At 35.1% G+C, this 18,698-nt stretch overlaps 1 protein-coding gene across 2 annotated transcripts; it reads left to right on the top strand.

Annotated features, from left to right (window-relative positions):
* Nucleotides 1–2: 2 nt before the first annotated feature.
* Nucleotides 3–14,175, top strand: LOC127831972 (inhibitor of growth protein 5-like). Of its 2 annotated transcripts, none has more exons than XM_052357072.1 (7): nucleotides 3–80; nucleotides 1,138–1,209; nucleotides 3,644–3,810; nucleotides 6,203–6,314; nucleotides 9,338–9,428; nucleotides 9,705–9,870; nucleotides 10,364–14,175. In XM_052357072.1, exons 1-7 carry the CDS (start codon nucleotides 44–46, stop codon nucleotides 10,463–10,465), a joined length of 747 nt encoding a protein of 248 aa, XP_052213032.1. In that variant the 5' UTR covers nucleotides 3–43; the 3' UTR covers nucleotides 10,466–14,175. The 2 variants fall into 2 exon arrangements, with proteins under 2 accessions (XP_052213032.1, XP_052213031.1); XM_052357071.1 differs by lacking the exon at nucleotides 6,203–6,314 and adding an exon at nucleotides 7,351–7,468.
* The last annotated feature ends 4,523 nt before the right edge of the window (nucleotides 14,176–18,698 follow it).

Consider the following 18,698-nt stretch of genomic DNA (forward strand, 5'->3'; position numbering starts at 1 on the left):
ACAGACATAAACTTTTTGATCACGTGACACAACTAAAATCAAAATGGCGACTGCGATGTATTTGGAACATTATCTAGACAGTAAATACGTTTTATTAATAATCGTGTGCATTTATACATCCAAACAAATTATTATAATTATGTAAAAACTTGATAATTGGTGTTCATAGTTAGTGTATACGCCAATTTTATTTCTAGGAACGTTTTGACATTTTTTTTCTACTGACCTACTTTTTTTACACAATTTTGGCGCAAATGTCAAATGGAAAATAACGTTTTAATTATTGTGGTTGTGTTTTAAGTGTTGATTATTATAACATCATCAATTATCTGTTGATATATGCATAGCTTTTTCAAATAAACGTTTTGAATCTAATTTGAAAAGTATGATGTTTGGGACGTTCATTCGTACCTAATATGATTCGTACCTAAAATTGAAAATGATAATAAATTAACCTGGTGAATTACAGGTTTACTAGTTTGGATAAAATCTCCACAATTTCTGCACAGCTGTCTTTCAGTTATTTATAAATAATAATAATAGACATTGAAGAGGAATGTAAAAAGCTCTACACAAAATTCTGACTTAAATTATTTTATTTCATGAAAACACAATATACTCTTATACAATGTATTATTCTTTAACTACAATAAACATATAAATCGTTCATCTAATTATTTGTACTAGCCTGTATCCTTATGTCACATGAGCCAGTAGGTGAAAAGTGTGCAGCCAGTCCGGGACCTGAACCCAGGACACCTGGCTTACAGGGCGAGTGCTCTCCTAACTGAGCCAACTGGGCCAACACACATCCTTCCACCAATCCCGCTAAATTTCAGTACCATGACATTCTCCCTTGCTATGCTGGAAATGATCCTCAAATTCTTGAAGAACCCACTGGCAAGTTCTATGGAGAAGTGTAACGGCTGTAGCCCCACATTGGGCGCTATTGTCGCCAGGTGGTGCAAAGTGTGCAGCCAGTCTGGGACTTGAACCTGTGACACCTCGCTTACTAAGCTTACCGGGCCTCCACACTCCACCAATCCCGCTTGAGTTTGGTTCGGTGACATTAAGTTGAATTATATGAAAGAGAATAATTCTGTAGTAGTATTAATAACTCTATCTGTTTATTTTTAGGTTTAGAATCACTTCCAGGGGAATTGCAAAGAAATTTCAGTTTGATGAAAGATCTGGACCAAAAAGCACAAGGTAATTTTATAATGGATAAAATGGCACAAAGATCGACAGCAGAGATTTTTCCTTCTTCATCAAGCACCTTAAAATGGCTCTTTTCCAATGGAGAAAAAACACACAAAAATCCCCCCAAAATCCAGATTGAAGTTGTTTTTTTTAATATACTTTTTAAATAAAATGCAACAATTAGTTAATGAGCCTATGCAGCTCTATGGCTTGAAACTATGTAAATATAATATTAACAACTTGGTTATAATTTTTAAAGTAATTGTTAGCAACATATCAAATACACCATTTTCCCAACCTGAAGAAGACTTCACAACGCCAATTTTCCCCAATTCCATTTTTTTTAAAACCATTATTGTTCCCAATTGGTCTGGTACTGATACTTTTCCCAATTGGGCAAAAAAAAAATCGCTGAAAAGTTATTCAATTATTTTCCTGATCATTGACAGTAAAATGTTGAACCCTTTACCACTTAGACACATATTTTCACGCATTTGAAGTCCCTTAGAAAGTTCCATTTAATTTAAATCCTTTTTTACTAGATTCAAGTTTTTAAGACTTTATCCAAACCTTAGATACTGTAGAGCAGCAATCAGCATAAAATCTGCTCTGGGTTTATGCTGTTTGCACATAGCCATTTTCACTTGTTTCTAAGTGGGAACAGAGGTCCATGCATGAATTATACTTTTGGTGAGTGAAAAAAATCGTCATAAAATTTGGCATACGCATTTTGTACAATTATCAGTTGGACCAACAGTGCACCAATTCGGATTATTTGATCAGCCATTTCAAAATGCATGTTTATGTAAACAAGAGTAGACGTTCTCTTGCATGTTTTCTGCATGTTCATGTACTGTATACAGTTTTTATAAAATACAAAATCAAAGACTTGCGGGAGTATTCTGAATACTCCCACAAAAGTCTTTGATTTTGTATTTTACTCATCAGCTAAAAAAAGTCATGAGTGAAATACTCTTTATCTTAAAAAATTGTCTGCAGCTCTGAGTGGGAAAAGGTTAAAGCATTTTTTTTCTTCTTTTAGAGTTTCCATAGACGGCCAATTCACAACTTTGACACTGATGTAAAAAGAATCTAACTAGGTCACGATATTTTACAAAAAGGATTGCAAACTGTAGAAACTGACTTCAGGGTCAAAACTGTAAAAAGACAGCCATGATATAATTATTCACACCTAAATTTTGTTTTACCATTTTTAGCTCGACTATTATATATGAATTATATAAAGTGGAGCTATCCTACTCACCCCGGCGTCGGCGTTGCCGTTGGCGTTTCCGTGAGCGTGCAAATGTTTAAGTTTGCGTACTACCCCAATAATTTTCATTGTCCCTTGACATATTGCTTTCATATTTTGCATACCTTTAACCATCATGACCACAACCTATAAACAAGAGAAGACAACTGTATCAAGCATTTTGACTGATTTATTGCCCCTTTTTTACTTAGAATATGCATATTATTGATAAATCTATGTAAAAGTTTGCGTACTACCCCAAATATTTCCTATGTCCTTTGACATATTGCTTTTATATTTTGATTCCTTTTTAACCAACATGACCCCAACCTATAAACAAGAGCAGACTACTGTATCAAGCATTTTGACATATTTATGACCCCTTTTTTACTTCGAATATGCATATTATTGATAAATCTATGTTAAAGTTTGCGTAATACCCCAAATATTTCCTGTATCCCTTGACATATTGCTTTCAAATTTTGCATGCTTATTTACCAACATGACCCCAACCTATAAACAAGAGCAGACAACTGTATCAAGCATTTTGACAGAATTATGGTCCCTTTTATACTTAGATAATTGAACATTTTGCTTAAATTGCCATAACTTCTTTATTTATGATCAGATGTTATTAATACTTTGACAAAGCAACACTTACCTGAATACCACAATGGATTCCACCCAAACAATACCCCACGCCCCAACCCAGAATCCCTTCCCACCCACCCCCCCCTTCCCCATATCCCCCCACCCATTTTTTTTTTTTGCCTTTTTTTATTTTTGAAAGATCATCTAATAAATGACCACACCCCACCCCACATTATACCCCCCTCTCAACCCCCCTACCCCCCCCCCCCCCCCTAAAAAAATTAGTTTTTTCCTTTTTTTATTTTTTGAAAGATCGTCTAATAAATTATTGAAGATGAACAATTTCCCCATGATGGCTTACGTTATACTTTCAAGCACTCGAATAGTCGAGCGCGCTGTCCTCTGAAAGCTCTTGTTAATTCACTTTTCAATACTTTTTTTTCCTATTTAATTAATTGGCTGTATAATTGTTGAAATTCATTATGATTATTTATCGATTACAATTTTTGATACCAATGTCATTGCATAAGAAAAAAGTTAACTTGAGGTACTATATTAAAAATATGGAAAAAAATCAGCACATGAAGGTTTTCTTTGCAGATCTAATGAAAGAGATAGATGACAAAGCCGAAGGTTACCTGTCCACAGTACGCACAATGTCACCCGAGAAGAGGACCGACTTTCTCTCTGCGATACAGAAACTCTTCAGCAAGAGCCGGGAGTTCGGAGACGACAAAGTACAGCTTGCCATGCAGACGTATGAAATGGTATATACAAGTATTAATAAATTGAAATTTGGAAAGATTGCAAGCCCTCTAAATTTGTAATCAGACATGCCAAGTTTCTCTGATTTTAACCCTTTACCACTTAGATACATATTTTTATGCATTTGTTGTCCCTTTGAAAGTTAAATTTAATTGATCTTTCTTACTAGATTACAATGTAAGTTTTGAAGGCTTCGTTTCCAACCCTTAGATACTAATGAGCAGCAAACAGCATAAATCCTGAACAGACTGAGAGTACTGCTGTTTGCTCATAGCCATTTTCACTTTGTCTCTGAGTGGGAAGGGTTAATACATAGGTGCAGTAATTTTTTTCCTCTTACATGCTGCTTCCCATTAGCAAAAAGTAACAATTATTCCCCAAAATCTGACCAAATTTCCCCATAAAGATGCAGAACTTTTCCAATAAACTTAAATAATTAATTAATTGAGTTTATTATGCATGGTAATAATTCTGTAATATTTTATAACATTAATTAAGCTAAACATTCATTTATAAACCATTTGAAACTGTTATTTATAATCATATCAATAATGTTTCATTTGTCCTGATTGCATGATTTTCCCCGCAATTTTTCCCAAACCAAAATGCACCGGCTGTGAGATATGAAGCAAAAAAACACGCACTTCTTTGTAATGTTTTCTAACATGGTTTGGTCTCATTAGAACAATTATTATTAAGTACTTGGTTGTGCTGCTATTTAAATATATTATATGGGCTTCCCATCGATTGAATCATGTTGCCGCAAACTGTATGCTATTATAGAAAATGTGAAATTAACACTAGCTGGTCTCAGAAGTTCCAACAGCCAGAATAGCATGTCCAGGCCGTCAGGCATTTGGAGCTTGAAGACTGACTATGCCCACCATATATACAGAGTTCATTCTTATAGATAGTAGATAACTGGTCAGATTCTGAGTGAAAGAATTTGTAATTATAAAATAACTTTTATACTTTCATAGTAATTATTTGATCTTAATAAGTGTTAGAAACAAAGATTTTGCTTATAGTGACCTAACCTCCTTCTTTCAATAAATTGTGTACAGTGATTATTTGAGTCAGAAATTCTAGGGCTAACGGCAAATTAAAAGCAACATTTCTAAGTGGGGCTCTTTTGATGTTCATCCCTGGCATGATGTCATAAATTGAAAGACTATTTCCTTTTGGTTGTCCAACCCTGAATGAGGTATATACTTGTCCCTTGATTTTTAACCCTTTACTGCTCAGATACGCATTTTGATGTGTTTGTAGTCCCTTGCAAAATCAATTTAAATTTAAGACCTTGACTAGATTCAAGTTTCAAAGGCCTCATTTCAAACCCTAATATACTGATGAGCAGCAAACAGCAGAAAAGCTGAGCAGACTGCTAGTTACCATCAGGTTTTTGAGTTTAATGCTGGTTGCAAACAGCCATTTTCACTTTGCTTTTGAGCTGGAAAGGTTTAACCCTTTGCATGCTGGGAAATCTTTAGTCTGCTAAAATGTCGTCTGCTGAATTTCTAAAATTAGCATTTTTAACCAGGTTTTCCGAAGGAAAAAACTGGTTATTAGATTGGCGAATGCGGGCGGGCTGGCTGGCTGGCTGGCGGGCTGGCTGGCGGGCTGGCGGAACAAGCTTGTCCGGGCCATAACTATGTCGTTCATTGTCAGATTTTAAAATCATTTGGCACATTTGTTCACCATCATTGGACGGTGTGTCGCGCGAAATAATTACGTCTATATCTCCAAGGTCAAGGTCACACTTTGAGTTCAAAGGTCAAAAATGGCCATAAATGAGCTTGTCCGAGCCATAACTATGTCGTTCATTGTCAGATTTTAAAATCATTTGGCACATTTGTTCACCATCATTGGACGGTGTGTCGCGCGAAATAATTACGTCGATATCTCCAAGGTCAAGGTCACACTTTGAGTTCAAAGGTAAAAAATAGCCATAAATGAGCTTGTCTGGGCTATAACTATGTCATTCATTATGATATTTTAAAATCATTTGGCACATTTGTTCACCATCATGGGACAGTGTGTTGCACAAAAGAATCACGTCAATATCTCCAATGTCAAGGTCGCCACGACTAAAAATAGATTTATTTTAAAACAAACTTACAAAGGGTGTTTATTTTGTTTGTTCATTTAAAAAGTTCAGTTTGAGTTGTCTCCCTTTATCAGATTTTTTTTCACACTGAAAACCTGGTTTTGTGACAATTTTGTCCCTTGTCTTAGATTTTTTTTTCAAAAAATACTATCAAAATAGCAAACAGTTTGGATCCTGATGAGACGCCACGTTTTGTGGCGTCTCATCTGGATCCAAACTGTTTGCAAAGGCCTTTAAAATTCGGTTCCAGCGCTGAAAGGGTTAAAATACGTTGACTGTTTCTATAGGTTGACAGGTACATTCAGAGATATGATAGGGATATTGCGAGAATGGAGGCCGACTTGAAAGATTACGCTTCGAGTTGCTCCGAAGATGAAAACAAAGAAAATGTCCCAAAAAGTTTGTATTGCCAATTCCATGTGCATTTGTCATGCAGGGTGTGGAAAACCAGACATTTGCCAAGCCTCTCAGATACCGCACCGACTTTCTTTCCTTCGTGTTTCCCGTGTTCTTGTAAAAATTTATAAAATACTCTCGTTCTGGTGAAAATGGGCTAAAGAATACAATGACTGAATGTCATCCTAGATTTTTCTGTGCAGTCCGCACAGGCTAATCAGGTACGACACTTTCTGCTGAAACTGGATTTTGGTTTACAAGTGACTTCCTTGAAAGGAAGAAAGTCCATAAACACAGAAAGTCTTGTCCCTGATGAGTCTTTGGGGACAGCACAGACAAATCTTGACGACACTTTATGTACATGCACTTAGTAAAGTTTTCCCAAAACAGGGCTCAAATATTCTGAAAGATTTGTTTGATTATTGTTACTTAAGTTCAAGTGAATTATAAAAATCCTGTTGTATTTTTAGTGACTTAAATCTAAAATGACATACAGCAAAGTGTACCCCAAATACCCAAGGACTTGTTTGCTGTCAAAAAAAGTAGTTTACATGGAAACATTTTAAATTGATATTCAATAATTCAACTGAAAACTGTTCTGTTTCTGAGAGGTTTTGCATACTCTTGTCTCGGTGGTAGGGTAGCTCCTTTTTTAAAAAAATTGAATTTCAAAATTAAGTTTTACTGACAATCATGTAAGCTAATATTTTGGCAACAATATGTTAACATAATCTAAATAAATAACTCACTCAGTTGGGTACAGAGATAGCGTTGTCTAGCATGTACCTGAAATACAGAAAAAAATATTATGAGATGTAATAAGTTTAAGGCTTGTTTAGATTTGAAAAAAGCACTTAAATCACAGTCAAACAAAAGTTGAACTTAATGTTTAGTTCAAAATGCTTTACTTATAAATGCTTAACATTTGGTTATTCAAACTTTTTCAAAAGGAGTTACCCTTGTGGTCAGAAGTTAGTGCTAATGAATGTCACAGTTTTGAGAAAAGTATTAACCTAACCGCTTTGTTAATTTCTCAAAGGTCGATAAACATATACGAAAGTTGGACGCTGATTTGGCCCGGTTCGAGGCAGATTTGAGAGAAAAGAGCCAAAGCAAACCCAAAGAGGAGGAAAAATCGGATTCTGGGAAAAAATCAAGTGTGTATGAACGATGTAACAGTCGGACATCAATCATCATCATCAGATCATATTTTCATTGTGGCTTAAATGGTGAAAATGTTTGGGGGCTATAAGCCCTTCTTTATGTTGTGTTTTTTATGCTTGTACGATCTGTAGATAGCGATTGGCTTATTGTTAGTTTTTTCCATCTGTCTGTGCATCCTTCCATTTGATGAGGACATTTGGTTTAACAGCTGAAGACAATTTCACCTCGACAATCGGACATTCTCCTTCTTTTGGAATAATTGATATGGTCAAAATTTCTGGTGAACGAAAAATGATGTGTTTTGTTGAGCATCATTAATGCTTCATACAAAGCTTTGATACTTGTAGGAATTATTTCTTTGAACGCTGTCAACACCTGACCTTATTTGACCTTGACATTCAATAACGTTTTGAATTAATCAGAAGATCCAAATTCTGGGCTAACCCAAAAGAACCCATTTTGTCTTAATAGAAATACCACATGCTAAAAAGTTTAGATACTTGAATTGATGTAATCTATGAACACTATCAACACACCCACAATCAGTGTTCTCCGGAAGCACCGTCAGCCGGTGATTTCACCGGTTACATTCTATCTAGATGCCAGCTACTGTCCCCAAAATATCACTTGAAATGACGCAAATACACCAGTTGTATTGCTTAGTCGCCAGCTACTTTGAAAATATAACTGGTTTCTGAAATTTTTCTGGAAAACACTGCCACTACACCTGACGTCATTTTGACCTTTTTGATTAACCTTCTTTTTGGCATAGACTTTATCAACTTGGCCCATTACCAATACTGACCAGGCTTCCACTGGGGCAAATGCGTTTATTGAATGCAGCATATTGTTTGTTCTTGAAATTATGCCTTTGCTTTGTTGCTTTCTTGAAGACTTGTTTGCATACTTGTGTTTTCATTCATCAAGACAGGGACAGGCAACTTTTGTACGGACTGTAAGTTTTGGTGCAACAGTATTGAAGAATAACACTGTTACTGGAAACTAATAATAGTTTACTTTAAAAGTATCAATTTAATTTTATTTTTAAACCATTACCATGCTCTTTATATGTATAGTACTGCTCTATCTTGTTACAGTTATTTAATGAGGTTTGTCTGACATTACAAGGTCTTTTATCAGAGTGCAATTCATTAAACTTATTCATGACATTATTTAACAATAGTTGTACAATTATCGGAGTTTAAAAAATGAAAGCATGTGACTATATAATTGCTTCACTTTCATCCAAAACCAAGTTATATATAATTAACATTCATGTATTTTATATGAAAACAATTATTTATTCTTAAGATTAGCAGAAGATTAGCATTCACTTCTTGTTTGAATGAAATAATTTACCGGTAGTTTTCAATTTTTATTTATTGTCTCTTCTATTGTTTAACTCATTGTTAAATGTTCATGCATTATATTGTTAACACTTTCACCAGTATCTTTGCAAGCACTCTTGGCATTAATCAAATTTTAAATTATTGTTTATTTAAATTTTCAACAAAGTGATGACTTTTAATTGATGCACTAGTGTGTATATTTATTTCATACAATATGCACATGTGTTTGAACTAAGTTTTGTTGCTTATTTAAAATTATTCATCACACAAATGCGTATTGATTACTTAAAAACACACAGGTGCTTTACAACTATGAATTGAAACATATTTCGATCTCTAAACCTGGAATAGTAATAAACAACAGAGAAGTAGAAGAATTATTGGAATACTCAAATGCAGTATAACAGGTTTTAGAAATAATTCAAATTGTATAAAGATTTTTTTTGTTTAATCAATAATAAATTGTATGTACAATTATTCAGATTTACAATGTATATTGTTGTCTTGTTTTAGCACTGAAAGACAAAGAGAAGAAGAAGCGCAAGTCCATGAAAGAAGAATTTGATGACGAGATACCAAAGAAGAAAAAGAAGAAAGGACAGGGGTGAGTGATTGGTGATTAATAAGATTTGTGAACTATTTATTAATGGGATTTGTTAAATGGATAATAATTTGCATTTTAAAACGGTGATTCCACGTTCAATGCATCAATTCATACTTCACTGTTATGAAATTCCACTTTAATTGAATCCAAGATTCAAAAGAACGATTAGGGCTGTATTCATATATAATTGTTATCTAATTCAAATTTGCTTAAACCAAAAGTATTTTGTTTGCTCTGTTCATATTGCTCTGTTATCTCATCATGTTGTTCTTCCAGGTCAGGAGTTGAGCCGGTAGCGCCACCTATCCTGTCCCCGCTGTTGTCCTTGACGATGAACAACCCGTCTGACGTCCTTGACATGCCCGTCGACCCTAACGAGCCCACATACTGCCTGTGTCATCAGGTGTCGTATGGAGAAATGATCGGCTGTGATAATCTTGATGTATGTGACATTAATATTCAGTTATTTTAGTTGAGGTTAAACCTACTTAATTTAGGGTGATTGCATCTACAGCCATAGGCTATTTTTAACATTTTAGAGTCTGTTTTCAACGTAGAACCTGTACTTGGAGTCTTTTGGGAAGGTCCAAAGAACCCCCTTACAATTGGAAGCAAACCTGTGACCCCCCCAGTCTCTAGCAGGACCCCATATCCACTACGCTACAGCGTTCAATTAAAATACTCTTTATGCATGAAAGGATATTTGCAAATAATTTCGTAGACTTGTTAAATTCAAATAATTGATTGTTCACTTCTCTAAATGCAGGGATAGAAAAATACAAATTGGTTGCCCACTTTCTTTCTTTCAGTAGGTATTATACGAAATACATATGTGCTTTCTTTGAAAATCAAAGGTCCAACCATAAATTGTAGGGGCCAAGGGCTAGTGGGACCCTACCTATATCCATCCCTGAAAATGTATTGCCTTTTTTCAGTGCCCCATAGAGTGGTTTCATTTTGGCTGTGTTGGACTCACCGCAAAACCCAAAGGAAAATGGTATTGCCCCCGATGTACAGATGAACGAAAGAAAAAATGAAAGTGTGGACAAATGTTTGGTGCGCTTGAAATAACAGTTTGACTGGTGTTTTATTATATATTTTATTTTATTTGAAATAAATAACGTTTTTTTTCAAAGGATAAATGATTACCTTTAGTAGGAACAATTTTTGCAAGTGTAGAGCATAACTTAATGCTTTATATATTTACCTATCCTTGGTGTGATATTGGAATTTTGATCTGGGGCTTTTTCTCACCATTTTTGGAATGTGACACGTATCCATGAAATTAGAAATTTAGGCATCAATTTTCTTAAAATTGGGAAGAAGAATTATTTTTCTATAAATATATTTTGACAAATTGATAATAAAAACATGAAGCAAAAACTCCTGAACATAAATGTTAAATGAATAATAAAACTTTAAAAGTAATTATTTGTACACTTTTTCAGATGATTTATTTATAATCATAATGTTGCACAGTGAATTGTGATTTTTGGGCTGGATTTGGTTATAAAGATACTTTTGGCCATTGGGAACATAACCAAAAACTGCTTTTAAATCAGACGACAAAAAGGCTGAGGCCGTGTGAAGAGTTGTAAGTTTTGCAAGATGCCATTCAAGAGTAGGCAAACTGCATGTTTTTTTACTTTTTGATTGAAAGACGCATTTTTAGCTCGGCGTTTCAGAGAAAACCCGAGGTATTGTCATAGCCATCTCGCCGTGTCGTGCTAAAACCTTATTATTGGCTCCAAAATCTGAGTTCTTCCACCTACAACTATGAAACTTCATATGTAGATGCACCTTGATGAGTTCTACGTGCCACACACATTTTAGGGTCACTAGGTCAAAGGTCAAGGTCACTGTGACCTCTAAAAAAACACAAAAATTCTGACAAGCTTTCATTTATTTAAAACTGCACCCATAGCCGAGCGTGGCATCCGTTATGCGGTGCTTTTGTTATATCAATTCAAATTTCCAGTCAGCACTTAAAATTTACTACATTTGATTTACTCTATTTGTTTGAAGTGTTTTGTCTGAATTGTAAGACCCTTTTTATGGCCACGTTTAGGTTTGTTCTGCTGTCAGACTGCATGAAAGTGAAATGCATGGCAGCATTTATGGTTTTTGTTAGTTCAGCATACCATTGGAATTAAACCATGTTGACTCTGTGTTAAGTTTGATGAATTGTATGCAAATACAATTATATTGATGAATTGTATGCAAATATTTTTTTCTTAGATTTTTAAATGGATTATTATTTCAGCACAGGCTAATCAGGGACAACACTGTCCTATTTTATGACATTTTTCATTTAAATGAAGTAAGAGACTTAGCACAAGTCCAATTAAGGCAGAAAGTGTTGTCCCTGATTAGCCTGTGCGGACTGCACAGATTTATCTGGGACGACACTATGCACATGCATTATGCCCAGTTTTCTCAGAACGCGACTCATATAGATATGTATCTTTGATTCGCTTGTCTTTCAATTACTAAGCATGTCTTAACAATTAATTGAATTTCAGTATTATGAAGTTTGTGGGAAAATAACAGGGTGCTTTGAATGCTTTAAGTTTTACATTTATTTTGATTTTTGATCCAAAAATTTTACCAAACAGTCATGGAATTTTTTCCATGCATTATTATTGTAATAACGTTTAAATGAGAATGTAATCTTTTGTTAGAAATACGCGATATTGATACGCGCTGATGTATAATTTAATGAAAGCAGTTCAAATTAATGTAAATTTTCATGTTTCTTTAAAGGTAGTTTGTTAAAACAACATTGAATGTTTTTCACCACATGAAAGGAAAACACACAAGCCATATTTGATTTATGAAAGTAATTTGATTGTTTGGTGATTTTTGGCATATATTATATCATGTACAAAAGCATGCATTGTTTCTGAATGTGTATTAATTGTAAATCTGCATGATCAATGAGTATTTATGATAATTAACCATGGATCTGATGTCAGATCCTTTATTGTTATGACCATTACATTACAATGACCATCTTACTGCATGATATTAACAGAGTCGTTCGAAAATGGGTCTTATGCCATATGCAGCCAGTGAAGCTACAGATCAACCTGCGCAGGCAAGTAGTCCGGTCAGGAGCTACACTGTGCCTGTGTGATAAAAGTCACGTAAGATTTCGTGGTCTCATAAGCAGTCAGTCTGTTTGACCTGACTGCACATGCTAATCTTGAGCAACACTGTCTGCATACGACATAAGACAAATTTTCAAATGACCCTGGTTAGAATAATTTACATCATATTTTAGTTCTAGTTTCAAGTTTGATAGTGAAATATAATATCCAATTCTGTTGTTGATGCTTTAGTAAATTTATATTTAGTCATGATCAAATCACCTTCCATTGTTATTGTAGTATTGTTTTAAAGGTGTCATAATGTGATCAAATCATCTTCCATTTGCCATACTGTGTATTCATTCTCATTAAAGTCTGTTGACCTGTCGCTGTATTTCATAATTCACTGAAAGTAGTTTACTCTCTATTTCTTGTCCCCCCATGGTAAATAACGTCCGACATAGTGAATGAAGGGTAGCCTTTTAGGAATAATTGCTTCAAGAGTGCATGTTAAAGCACAAGGTAATATGCTTATATAATTGTCTGTGAAGGTATCAAATTTCTCACTTAAAACTAGTCATTCATAAAACAATATTCATTAACAGATCAATGAAGTGCATAATTTGCATGTAAAATATACATGTTTAAGCTTTTTGTTTTAATAAATAAAACCTTATATGTTGACCATGAACATTCAGTGTGTACTTTGACTAGACAACTTTGTAAGCATGTTGCACCTGTGTTGTTACCTAGTTATCCCTTGTAAATACTACATAATTCATTTCATCATTTAAAATTGCACCATTATGGTAACGGTTTACTTGTTTAGCCCACTTGAGCACACCATGCTCATTTGAGCTTTTATTATTGCTAGAGGCTGCATTTAATGAAAATGTATGCCACATTAAGAGTTTGAAACTGTTTTACGGGTCAAAAACTCGGTCAACATTTCAAATACAATAATTAGAGGTCACGATGAGTACACATTCTAAACGAAACTTGGTCACATTTGTCCCTATCATATCCTGGCTGAGTTAAAAACTTGGTCACATGGGCTTTGAAAAACATGCCACAAGGTCAAAAAACAAAAGGATTGCTTAAAGGTTAGAGGTCACATAATATGCCCAATCTATATGAAACTTGGTCAGAACATTTGTCTTATTGACATCTTTGCCAAAATTCAAACTGGGTCACATATGGACAAAAGTGAGGTCACTAGATCAAAAAGAAAATGATTGTGAACACTGTAGATGCCACATCTATTGCACAACCTTCACACAACTGTGCATCATTTCTCAACATGTAGATGTTATTCTTATATATTATACAGTTTAAGAGGATATTACCCACAGATAATATTACAGTGATTAGTTTTTACTTTAATCTGAACAGTTATAAGAGAATTTTTGCTTGTATGGCAATTTTTGTATTTATATAGATTTTTACATTGTAAAACCAGTTATTGCATGTCTTTAAAGCACAAGTTATGGCTTTTAATATTGTGGAGTTAAATCTTTTCATAATTTATTCTTGTTGATATGCATGCATGCTTATGTCTCACAGTTACGTGTTCAACACAATTTATCACCATGCTTGTGTCATCATCATTGTCATTCTTCATTCATCCACCAGAATAAAAGTTATTTGTTTGAATCAAATTATTTTTGTCTTTTTTTATGATGCATAGTAATTGACCGTTGACTTTTATGCCCTCACAAGTGGGATGCAGTAAGCATATGGGCCGTGCTCTGTGAAAAGGGAGTTTAATGCATGTGCGTAAAAAGTTGTCCCAGATTAGAATGTGCAGTCTGCACAGGCTAATCAGGGATGACACTTTTCCCTTTTATGGTATTTTTCATTTTAAGAAAGTATCTTCTTTCCAAAAGTCCAGTTAAGGCGGATTGTGTCGTCCCTGATTAACTTGTGCGGACTGCACAGGCTAATCTGGGACAACATTTAACGCCCATGAATAACCCCATTTTCATAGAGCACGACCCATATACTTCACAATATGATTTCACTGGGTAATTTGTATGACAACTTTCATAGAAGGTTGTATATGGCACGAGCAACAGTCGATACAGATAGCACTGTCTTGAGGTCCTTTGGAAAATTCCTATATTAGCCATATCTTTATTATATGAGTCGTGTTCTGAGAAAACTGGGTGTTCTGAGAAAACTGGGCATAATGCATGTGCGTAAAGTGTCGTCCAAGATTATCCTGTGCAGTCTGCACAGGCTAATCAGGGACGACACTTTACGACAAAAACTTGATTTTTGGTAAAGAGGGACTTCCTTGAAACTAAAAATACCATAAAAGCGGAAAGTGTCATACCTGATTAGCCTGTGCAAACTGCACAGGCTAATCTGGGACAACACTTTAAGCACATGCATTATGCCCAGTTTTCCCAGAACATGACTCGTAAATTGATGACTTACCATCATAAGGCAATGTGTCTCGTTTAACACCTATCTCCCTACCTCAAAGCTCAAAGTAAAACTTTTGACATGAACCCATTTATGCTTAGTAGACTCTCCCATCCTTCTCAATTGGATCAATTTATTTCAAAATTAAGGATGTCTAGTATATTTATTTCTGTATTTAGAATATTTCTTACAGAAATTCCTTAAGCAAACAGCGCACACCCAGATAAGACGCTTCATCATGCGGTGTCTCATCTGGGTCTTCGCGCTGTTTGCCAAGGCCTTTTTTCTAGACGCTAGGCATAAATGGGTTAAGCGGGATATGGGACATCTGTGCCATATGGACACATGTCTAGCTTTTTTCGCTCACCTGTCACGAAGTGACATGGTGAGGTTGTGACCGTGTTATTTCCGGCGTCCGTTGTGCATGCGTGCGTCCGTCAACAATTTGATTGTGTAGACAGTAGAGGTCACAGTTTTCATCCAATCTTTATGAAATTTGGTCAGAATGTTTATCTTGATGAAATCTGGGTTGGGATTGTATTTGGGTCATCTGGGGTCAAAAACTAGGTCACTAGGTCAATTAATAGAAAAACCTTGTGTAGACAATAGAGGTCACAGTTTTCATCCAATCTTTATGACTGACTGACTAATGGGGTTGTTCACCCTCTGGACTTCCGTTAAAAACCATTGCCCGAGCACACTGCTTAACATATATACTGTGTATTAATACGGTTGAAAACAGCCATATGGTCAGCCCGTTTGTACTGGGCTGAACCATAAACATAATAGGGTACTTTGCAGTGTTGATGCGGTGCTCTAATAAAAATATAATAATTTAAAAAAAGCTTTTCTTTTAACAATTTAAAACGTTGAATATAAACGAGATACTCAAGAATCTAAGCATATAAGACTACGCTAAAAGAGACGATTTCCTATTGGTTGGTTGCTTTTTAAAAACTTGGCGCTGATTGGTCGCATTTCCTTTACTTGCAAAAGCAAGTAGGTCAATCAATATGATCTTTATGAAATTTGGTCAGAATGTTTATCTTGATGAAATCTGGGTTGGGATTGTATTTGAATCATCTGTGATCAAAAACTAGGTCACTAGGTCAAATAATAGAAAAACCATGTGCAGACAATAGAGGTCACAGCTTTCATCCAATCTTTATGAAATTTGATCAGAATGTGTATCTTGATAAAATCTGGATTGGGATTGTATTTGGGTCATCTGGGGTCAGAAACTAGGTCACTAGGTCAAATCATAAAAAAACCTTGTGTAAACAATAAAGGTCACAGTTTTCATCTGATCTTAATGAAATACGGTCAGAATGTTTGCCTTGTTAAAATCTGGGTCGGGATCAAATTTGGGTCATCTAGGGTCATACACTAGGTCACTAGGTCAAAGTTTAAAAAAACTTGTGTAGACAGTAGAGGTCACAGTTTTCATCCAAACTTAATAAAATTTGGCCAGAATGTTAATCTTGATGAAATCTTGGTAGGGATTGTCAAAAACTAGGTCACTAGGTCAAATAATAGAAAAACCATGTGTAGACAATAGAGGTCATCATTTTCATCTGATCTTAATGAAATATGGTCAGAATGTTTATCTTGAAAATATCTGATTTTGGATCGTATATGGGTCATCTGGGGTCAAAAATTAGGTCACCGGGCCAATTCTAGTAAAACCTTGTGTAGATGAAAGAGGTCACAGTTTTCATCACGTCTTAATGAAATTTTGTCAGAATGTATTAATTGATGAAATCTGGCTTGGGATTGTTTATGGGTCTGATAGTATTTAAGTTGATGTAGCAAGGTTAGTCAGGTGAGCGATTCAGGGTCATCATGGCCCTCTTGTTCAAACAGTAGTTTGGAGAGTGGAATATAGGGGCATCTTTGCCTTTTGAGCACTTCACTTTTTTTCAAGTAATAAGTATATTAAGAGCATTTTTGGTGAAAACAAACGGACTGACAAGAGCAACCGTGTATACATTCTATCTAAAATAAAAGGATGGGGCAAACAGTTTTTTTTCCATACCCCCCAATTGTTTGATATACAGTATAGTACTAATTGTTAAGCAATTAGTAATATTTCAAACAATATATGTGTTTGTCAGAAACACTATGTCCCCTTTTGTGCCGCTTTGAAGCTATATATTTGACCTTTGACCTTGAAGGATGACCTTGACCTTTCACCACTCAAAAATGTGCAGCTCCATGAGATACACATGCATGTCAAATATCAAGTTGCTATCTTAAATATTGCAAAAGTTATTGCTAAATGTTAAAGTTTGACCAAACAAACCAACCAACCAACCAACAGTCAGGGCAAAAACAATATGTCCCCCACTATAGTGGTGGGGGACATAATAAAAATGTTTATATCTTACGCAGATTAAGAGAAATAAAACTGAAGTTAAGGTTTCCCGAGCCTTACAGATCTGTATCTATGTGTACTAATACTTTCAGCCAAGTCTTCATCATGTGCAGAGATTGCATGCCTCTTGTCACCTTGACCATTAACCCTTTACCACTTAGATACGTATTTTGAAGCACTTGTAGTCACTTAGAAAGTTAAATTTAATAAAATACTTTTCTTACTATATTCAAGTTTTAAAGGCTTCATTAATTGTCCAACCCTTAGATACTGATAAGCTGCAAAAAGCATAAAACCTTAACAGACTGTGGGTTACGTGACTTACTCGCAGGCTGTTCTGGTTTTATGCTGGTTGCAAAAGCCATTTTCACTTTGCTTCTGATGGGGAAATGGTTAATCTAAACAAGAGCACCGCTTTATGGGTGCCACGCTCGGCTGTGAAAGCTTGTCAGATTTTTTTGTTTTTTTTTAGAAGTCATAGTGACCTTGACCTTTGATCTAGTGACCCAAAAAAGGGCGTGGCGTGTAGAACTCATCAAGGTGCATCTAAATATGAAGTTTCAAAGTTGTAGGTGGAAGCACTTTGATTTTAGAGCCAATGTTAAGGTTTTAACACGACGCTGGCAGATGACACGACACGACGAGCTGGCTATGACAATAGCTTGGGTTTTCTCCGAAAACAGCCTCGCTAATAAATGAAAGCTTCTCAAAATTTTTTTTTTTTTAGAGGTCACCTTGACCTTTGACCTAGTCACCCTAAAATGGGTGTGGCGTGTAGAACTTGTCAAGGTGCATCTATATATGAAGTTTCAAAGTTGTAGGTGGAAGCAATTTGATTTTTGAGCCAATGTTAAGGTTTTAGCACGACGCAGACGGCAGACATCAGACGAGGAGCTGGCTATAACAATACCTCGGGTTTTCTCTGAAAACACCGAGCTAAAAATCAGGGATGTTCATTCCTTTAAATCTAACCGGCATACTTAGTGAATTATCCTAAGTTTTCAAGCCGGGTAATATGGTGTTGAAAGCATACATTCATGCTTTAACCTCCTATTACATTGACCTGTTGACCTTCCTTTAGTCTCTGTTATAATGAGTTTTAACAATCATATAAATTAATCTTTAGATAAGTGCTTATGGTTCTGTCATTCATAATGTTATTATTGATGGGTTCTTCATGGAATGTATTTGCTCATGTAATGTCAAGAATTTGATTATAATATCAATTTGTATTATTGTAAACAAGTTTTTTAGATATGGTGCAAAATGAAATTGTCTATGGAACTATCTGGCAGACAGGTGCAAACCAATATACTCCCATGTCTTATTGAAATGTATCTATAAACAATGTATTACTAGAAAAAACACATAACTAAAATG

Source organism: Dreissena polymorpha, chromosome 5, assembly GCF_020536995.1.
Source record: "Dreissena polymorpha isolate Duluth1 chromosome 5, UMN_Dpol_1.0, whole genome shotgun sequence".
Taxonomy (NCBI): domain Eukaryota; kingdom Metazoa; phylum Mollusca; class Bivalvia; order Myida; family Dreissenidae; genus Dreissena; species Dreissena polymorpha.